At 42.1% G+C, this 8,397-nt stretch overlaps 1 protein-coding gene across 1 annotated transcript; it reads left to right on the top strand.

Annotated features, from left to right (window-relative positions):
- Positions 1 to 1,579: 1,579 nt before the first annotated feature.
- On the top strand, positions 1,580 to 2,648 carry LOC126685942 (uncharacterized). The gene is made up of 2 exons (XM_050379951.1): positions 1,580 to 2,074; positions 2,154 to 2,648. The coding sequence occupies exons 1-2, from the start codon at positions 1,580 to 1,582 to the stop codon at positions 2,646 to 2,648; spliced, it is 990 nt and encodes a 329-aa protein (XP_050235908.1).
- The last annotated feature ends 5,749 nt before the right edge of the window (positions 2,649 to 8,397 follow it).

Raw genomic sequence — 8,397 nt, 5'->3', positions numbered from 1 at the left:
GTGTCCAAATAGGACAAGGTTTCCATATTTAGTCGTTTATCCGAATCCTGGACCTGACGCGCTCTTGGCGGATCATGTGGGATTCGGTCTTTATCAGTGTATTACCGAATCTTAGAGATTCGGTATCTCCTTCATATCTTTCCGTCTCCAGGGGGAGTCCGGTGTCGCCTGAGAGTGGATCTCCTGCAACTCGGCTCCATTATACTTACAGTAGGATTCGGTATCCATCATTAGCCCCCCCGCAAGTGAGCTGAAGTAGTTTGGCATTTATGCCTTAGTGGATTTTAGCTCTTTTGGAGCTGAGTTCTTTTATGCGTGCGAGTCGCTTTGTATTCCGGGCGAGTCGTTTCATATGTTTGTGGGTGACGTTTCTTCTTTAGTAAGATTCTGTATTGCCACGTGTTGTCCATCAGTAGAGGGTTATGACTGGATGAACGACAAGTGTCTTCGTGCGCCATTAGTATTATGGGATCTCGTCTTTTCAGTTTCTTTGGTTCAGGCTATATAATAGTTCATTTTCTTTCTTTTCCAACCTTTGCTTTCTCTGCAACTGCTAACCTTCAATTTCTTCAAGCTTTTCGTGGGTTTCCTTCTTCTGCTGTCAAGATTCCTCGTTTTCAAGTTGCTCCTTACCTTTCTTTTGATCCTGCGTATTTGCTTGCGAGGTATTTTACCTTTTCTTTAATTTTAATTTCCTGGTAGTTCTTCGTTTTTGATTTTGTTCCTTCTGTTCTTGTTCTTCGCATTGTTCTTCGTCTTGTTCTCCTTCTTTCCCCTTCTTTTGATCTTTTAGAGTTTTAATTTTTTCATCATTCCGTGTTTCCCCCCCATTTAAAAATTTTAAAATGTCAGAAGTAACTGAGGGGGCGAAGGGTGCTCGTGATGAGCTAGAATATACGCGGAGCTCCTTGTCAAGAGAGCAGATACTCGGTTATGCCGAGGATTTTAGCTTCCCCGGGTCGTATGTTATTTTGAGGCCGGCGAAATCGTATCGGGCGAATCATAGCACGGATTCGCCTTCTAAGATAGTAATTTTTCACGAGCAACTTTTAGCGGGTCTTAGGTTTCCCTTAGAGTCTTTAATTGTAGAGGTCTGTCATAATTTAGGTGTTCCTTTGGGCCAACTGCATCCGAACGCGATTCGCCTTCTTTGTTCTTTTATGGAATCGTGCAGGGTTCGGATGCAGGAGCCTTCGCTTGCTCTTTTTAATTATTTTTATGTTTTCTCCCGCCGAAAGGGTGAGGAATTTATTTTTGCTGGTGGTCGACCGAATCGGTCTCTTTTTAGTCTTCCTTCTTCTTTGAAGGGCTGGACCCCTAAGTTTTTCTTGGTTCAACACTCTTCTTTCTCCTCTTTTTCGCGGAGTTTTACTTCTAGTAAGGTTTCGCTTACTAATGTACCTGATTTGGATGATGGGGAGAAGGACTTCGCCCTGTCTTTGCTGTCGGATTGTCGTTTTGACAAGCCCAAGCACAGCGTTCTTTTAGAGCAGTATTTAAGTCGCCGTGAAATACTTTTGGCGGATCTTCCTTTAGAAGGTATTTTTCTAATCTTTGTTGTTATGTTTTGTTTTGTAGGATGTCGACTTCTCTTGAACATTTGCTTGATAATTTTCATGTCGATATGACTGTAGATATGGGCGAGGTGACTAGCGGCGTTCCTAATCCCTCTACAACTGCTGTGCCGAATCCGACGCCTGATTCGGTGAATCCGGATCTTGATCCTGCTTCTGGAGATCAAGTTCCTGCTGCGACTTCCGAGTCGCCTCTGCTTCCTTCGAAGGAGTCAGGTCCTTCTCTGAAGGGGTTGCCTACCGCCGGCCAGAAGCGTCCTGCTGAGGACCAGGCTGGGGCTTCTACCAAGCGTCCCAAGAAGAAGAAATCTTCTGGGGTGTCTTTCGAGGAGGCACCTCGGTTTGCTGCTTGGGCGGACGCGCAAAATCCGCCTCGTCTTTCAAACGTCGCCATTCTTCATGCTTGCATGGAGAATATTATGATAAAAGAGGACATTGAGTCCATTGATCGCGAACATGGCGATAATTTGGCTGAGTTCGCCTGTCTCGGCGGTTTTTCGGTATGCTTCTTTCTTTTTTATATTATGATTTGTTTCTCTTTTTTCTTTTGTTTTTCTTATTTGTTGTTTTCTTTCGCAGGTGGTCCAGTCCATCGCTGTTTTGGAGCGCCGCCGAAGGGATGCGGTGGATCAATTGAAGAAACTCCAGAGAGATTCCGAATCCTGGCTCTCCGAGAAACAAAAGATGGAGGAGGAGGCTGGCGAGGCGACCGGTCTGATCCAACAGCTGAGGTCCTCCGTATCTACCAAGACTCGGGAGATTTCCGCTTTAGAGGCTCGGGTTCGAACTTTGTCCGAGGAAGTCGAGTCTCTACAATCTTCTTCAGGTGCTCTCGCTAAGGAGAGGGATGATCTGAAGAAAGAAGAGGGGCGTCTCCGCCGGCGATTGGGTGACTCTGGGAGCTTTTATTCCCAAGTCATGACTCAATACCGGTTGGCGATCGGGGCAAAGCTGCGGGAGCAGAATCCTGGCGTCGATCTTTCTGGAGTCAATCAGTTGGATCCTGCTTCTTTAGCGAAGGAGGTGAAGGCGAAGCTTGATAAGCAGAAGCAAGACGCTTTGAATAAGGCTTAGTTTTTATTTTCTCCTTTTTGTATTTTTTGCTTTTTAGTATTTGTTGCTTTCGCCTCTCTTTTTTTGTATTGGATCGTGGGCGGATCCTTTGTAATTTTTCTTCTGTTAATATAATGATCTTTTGACCATTGCCTTTCTTTATTTGTAGAGTTAATCTAAACTCGTTTGTTGTTTTGAGAAGTTAATCTAAACTTCTGCTGGTGTAATTTATTTGTAGGTCCGAATGGATCCTTTTATTTATTTGACTCGGACGAGTCTAAATTATTTTTTAACTAAGATTCAAACGATTCTTGTTAAGTTGTATGTATTAGGTCTCGAGCGAGCCTATAAGATTTGTTTCGCCGAATCGCTTTTTATTTCAAAAATGGAAACAAGTACAAGCCCTGAATTTATTGATAATACTTTCTCAGGTGTTCTATATTCCAATATCTGGGTACCATGGACCCAGTTATTGTCTTTAGTCTATATGCGCCTTTGCCAGTAGCTTCTTCTATGATGAAGGGGCCTTCCCAATTAGCTTGCATTTTCTTTACTCCTGCGTTTCCTCTGCCAACTTCCGCGTTTCGTAAGACCAGATCGCCTCTTTGAAATTCTCTAAAATTCATTCTTTTGTTATGGTATTTTGCGGCTTGCTTCTTGTATGTAGCGGCTCGGGCTACCGCTTCATTCCTTCTCTCTTCTAGTAGGTCTAGACATAGTCTTGTTCTAGCCTCATTGGTTTCTTCTTCTAGATAGTTTACTCTGATACTGGGTATTCCAATTTCTACTGGAATTACTGCTTCAGTGCCGTAGGCGAGCCTGAAAGGTGTTTCGCCAGTTCCTTTTCTAGGAGTTGTTCTGTATGCCCATAGAACGCTGTATAATTCTTCTACCCAGTTCTCCTTGTACTGAGAAAGTCTCTTTTTTATGCCTTGTGCTATGGTTCGGTTGGTGACTTCTGTCATTCCGTTTGTTTGGGGGTGCGCCACCGAAGTGAATTTCAAATTGATCATTAGTCCTTTGCAAAATGCCTTGAACCGCTTGCAATTGAATTGTTTGCCGTTGTCTGCTATTACAGTGTGGGGTATGCCGAATCGGCATATTACTTCGTTTTTGAAGAATTCCTCTACTTTGGCTGCGGTGATGGTTGCGACAGGTGCTACCTCTACCCATTTTGTGAAGTGCTCTATTGCGACGATTAGGAATTTCGCTTGATGTTTTCCCGTTTCGAACGGTCCAACTATGTCAATCCCCCAAGTGGCGAACGGCCATGGGCTTTCCATTGATCCTTGAGGTACTGCCGGTACACGACTGATGTTGTCGTGTCTTTGGCATTTATCACATTTCTTGACTAATGCTTTTGCGTCTTCTTTGATGGTTGGCCAGTAGTATCCCTGGAGTATTGTTTTTCTTGCTATGGTGACTGCTCCTTCGTGCGCGCCGCATATTCCTTCGTGGATTTCCTTTAGGATGGATTCTCCTGTCTGAGGCGAGACACACCTAGACCATGGATGAGTTAATGAGGTTCGGTAAAGAACTCCATTGTGAAAAGAGTAGTTGGCAGATTTTCTGATGGTGCGAATGGCTTCGACTTTGTCTATTGGTAACTCGCCGCAGTCTAGATATTTGATCAGTGGAGTCATCCAGGAGTCGGCTTCCTCGATTGCCATGACCTCTGTTTTTCTGGTGCTTGGTGACTCGAGAATTTCCTTTAGCTGCATTTTAGTGAATAGATCTCCGAGTTCTGACGCTGATTTGGCGATGGCGTCGGCTTCGGTGTTTTCCTCTCTCGGGATTTGAATGATTTCCCATTGTCCTCCTTGTGCTTCTAGCTGTTGAAGCTGTGTTTTGACTTGACTCAGGTATTCGATCATCCCTGTTTCTTTGGCTTGATATTCTCCCTTGACTTGATTTACCACCAGCTGGGAGTCGCTATAGATCTTTAGGATTTCCGTTCTTATTTCTAATGCGAGGCCGAGGCCTGCGATTAGGGCTTCATACTCAGCTACATTGTTGCTGGCGGCGAATTGGATGTTTACTCCATATTCAATCTTGATTTTGTCGGGTCCTTTGAGGATGGCTCCTGCTCCAGCTCCTTTTTCATTTGATGCTCCATCTACGTGGAGTTCCCATACCAAGGCTGGTTTGGGTTGGCCGGTCTCGGTTGGAGTTATTTCTGCTACGAAGTCCGCCAAAGCTTGTGCTTTCAGAGTTGGGCGAGGTTCGTATCTTATGTCGTGTTCGCTGAGTTGGATGGACCAGTGGACTAATCTTCCGGAGGTTTCTGGTCGTTGGATCGCCTTTCGCAATGGTTGATTTGTCCTTACTACAACATTGTGACTTTGGAAGTAGTATCTCAGCTTTTTAGCTGTGGTCAGTACGGCAAGTGCCATTTTTTCGATCTCGGGGTATCGTGTCTCCGCGCCCTTCAGGACTCGACTAATGTAGTAGATTGGCTTCATCTCGTTATCTTCTTCCCTTACCAGCACTGTCCCGATGGTCTCGTTCGTGGTGCTGATGTATAGGTATAGTGTCTCCCCTTTCAGCGGTCTGCTTAGCAATGGTGGGGTGACGAGGAATTTCTTTATTTCTTCAAAGGCGTTCTCGCAGTCTTCATTCCATTCAAATTTTTGTGTTCCTTTGAGGGCTTTGAAGAAAGGCAAGCATCTTTTTGCTGAGCAAGACATGAATCTACCGAGTGCTGTGATTCGCCCGTTGAGTTTTTGAACTTCATTTATGCTTCTTGGTGCCTTCATGTCCATAATTGCTTTGATCTTCTCGGGGTTCGCCTCTATTCCTCTTTGAGATATCATGAATCCCAGGAATTTCCCGCCTTGTACGCCGAACGTGCATTTGTCGGGGTTCAGCTTCATTCCAAACTTATTCAGTATGCTGAATGTTTCTTCAAGATCTTTTGCATGGGTTTCTTCCTTCTCGCTTTTGATGATTAGATCGTCTACATACACCTGGACTCGCTTTCCTATCTCGTCTTTGAACATGAAATTCATAAGTCTTTGGTACGTTGCTCCAGCATTTTTCAAGCCGAAAGGCATTGCCGTGTAGCAGTAAGTTCCTCCCTCCGTGATGAATGAAGTTTTTTCTTGGTCTTGCTCCTTCATCTGGATTTGGTGGTAGCCTTGAGCTGCGTCGGCTAGGCTATACATCGCGTGTCCGGCAGTAGAGTCCACTAGTTGGTCGATATCGGGGAGAGGGTAACTATCTTTAGGACACGCTTTGTTTAGATCGGTGTAATCCACACACATTCTATTTTTTCCGTTGGCTTTCTTTACGATAACTACGTTAGCTACCCATTCGGGGTAGTGGACTTCTCGTATGAATCCTGCTTTCTCCAGTTTTTCTACTTCTTCAGCGATTATTTTCTGTTTTTCTTCCGAGAACTTCCTTTTCTTTTGCTTCACTGGGTTCGCCGCTTCTGCTACATTTAGATCATGAGTAATGACGTGGGGGTCTATTCCGACTATTTCTGATGCGTTAGCAGCGAAGGTTTTGACGTTGTTTTTTAGCATGGCTGTGATTTCGCTTTCGATCTTTGGGTTCATGTTTGCGCCGAGATTTACTCTTTTCTCCTTGTCGAGTTGGAGTTTCTTTGTTTCGCCTTCGGGTGCTGTTTCTTTTTCTTCGATGTCGTGATTAAGGATTTCTTCTATTGCCATTGCTTCGCCTGATTCTCTTATTGCTTGTTCGTAGCACTTTTTCGCCTCGGCTCGGTTTCCTTGTATCGTGATAATTCCTTGTTTCGTCGGTATCTTCATGGTTAGCGCCTTTATGCTTGTCACGGCGGCTGAGTCGTGGAGGAAAGGTCTCCCCAGTATCGCGTTGTACGGCAGGTCGATTTCTACGACGCTAAACCGTGTAGGTAATTCCTCGCTTTTCCTTGTCCTTCCTAGCTTGACGTCGAGAGTAGTTGTTCCATTGGGCTTAATTGGCAAGCCCCCAAATCCTACCACAGGCGTGGCATTTCTCTTTAGTTCCGCTAGGTCTCCTCCTAGGCTTTCGTAGGCCTTTTTTGTTATCAGGTTTATTGCGCTTCCTTCATCGATTAGGATTCTCTCAACGTTCCAGTGTTCGATGATCATGGCCACTACCAGAGCTTCGTTGTGCTCTTCGGCTATTCTCCCGAAGTCCTCTCCGTCAAAAGTCACTGGAGGAGGAGTTGAGAGTTCTGTTGCTTTTCGTTTTCTCTGTGTCGTTTGATCTTTCAGGTTTACTCTTTCAGAAGTCATCTTCTTCAATGAGATTTGTTTTTGAGTTCAGAAAAGCTCCTTCTTTTGAAGTTTAGTTAAGCTTTTCCCACAGACGGCGCCAATTGATGGAGTCTGCCTTCTGAACCGGTGAGTGAACCTGCAAAACAGGGTAGAAGCTAACCGGACGGTGGTTGTCCGATTAACTCTCCGATGCTAAAGTCAGTTTAGAGCTTTGAGCAGCGTTTTGAGTATATGAATGTAATTGTCATTCTAGGCATACCTCGTGCTCCTTTTATAGTAGACGAATATACCTAGTAGAGTTGTATTAGGTAGGTGAATCCTACTTTGTAGGGATTCGGCCGTATCTTAAGGATTCTCCTGATTTGTCGAGATCTACCTTAATCTGATAAGAATCCTATTTAGGAACGTCTTCCTAAATAGTCTTATCTTCCTAAAGTAGAGCTTATCCTTCCATATGTAGTGTTTGTGTCCAAATAGGACAAGGTTTCCATATTTAGTCGTTTATCCGAATCCTGGACCTGACGCGCTCTTGGCGGATCATGTGGGATTCGGTCTTTATCAGTGTATTACCGAATCTTAGAGATTCGGTATCTCCTTCATATCTTTCCGTCTCCAGGGGGAGTCCGGTGTCGCCTGAGAGTGGATCTCCTGCAACTCGGCTCCATTATACTTACAGTAGGATTCGGTATCCATCAATAATAATTATTTCAATAATTATAAATTGGGTTTAACTATAAAATATCAAATAATTATTAAAATATTAGTTAATTAGGATTATTTTATCTCATTTATGGAGAATGTAAATAGCAAATATCAAGTAATAATTAAACTAGTATTTTATTAGAAGTAGTTTATTTTAATTAAAATTGTAATTGATCATAATAATTAAAATAAAAATTATTGAATAAGGTAGTGTATTTTAGTTAGTACTCTAACAATTATCTTGACATAGTATTATGAGTAGTTTATTTAAATTAGTACTCTAACTCTAATAATTATCTCAATAGATTTCTAAATAATAATTATATTTAATAAATTAAAATTATATATATACATATTATCCAGCACACATGTATGAGTATATATATTATTTAATTTGAAAGTTATCCGATTTCAATTTCGATTATTTTTCTAAGTCTAAATTGTGTAATTTTGCTATTTTATTTTTCGGTGGTTTTTACGCAATTTTTAACTCTACATTTGTAGTTATTATTTCCACCGTATTACACAATCCTTCATTTCATTTAATTTATATTGTTCAACTCGGGAATTAAATTCCGAGTAATTAACGAATACGATTTGTCTATAATTTAATTTATTTTAATATTTAAAGTATATAAAAAATTTACTCCAAGATTGATTAACATTTTTATTCTCAACTTATCTTTATTCTGTTTCTATATTTAATTTAAAATATATGATATTTAATCACGATCAGAAATTAAATTCCATTAAAAATTAAAATCAAAAATCGCTTAAATTTTCTTTTTGTTTATCAAACAAATTGTTCGGTGTTCCAAATGCTAAAAAAATGATTGTTCATA

Source organism: Mercurialis annua, linkage group LG6, assembly GCF_937616625.2.
Source record: "Mercurialis annua linkage group LG6, ddMerAnnu1.2, whole genome shotgun sequence".
Classification (NCBI taxonomy): Eukaryota; Viridiplantae; Streptophyta; class Magnoliopsida; order Malpighiales; family Euphorbiaceae; genus Mercurialis; species Mercurialis annua.
Note: the sequence above shows the minus strand (reverse complement) of the source record. Positions and strands in the feature narration are given on the sequence as shown.

What these genes read in the sequence shown, in the direction of transcription:
- LOC126685942 (XM_050379951.1), top strand. Translation starts at nt 1,580, where the DNA reads ATGTCGACTTCTCTTGAACATTTGCTTGATAATTTTCATGTCGATATG. An exon ending in CCTGTCTCGGCGGTTTTTCG is followed by an intron (nt 2,075 to 2,153) that starts GTATGCTTCTTT and finishes TTTCTTTCGCAG; the next exon opens with GTGGTCCAGTCCATCGCTGT.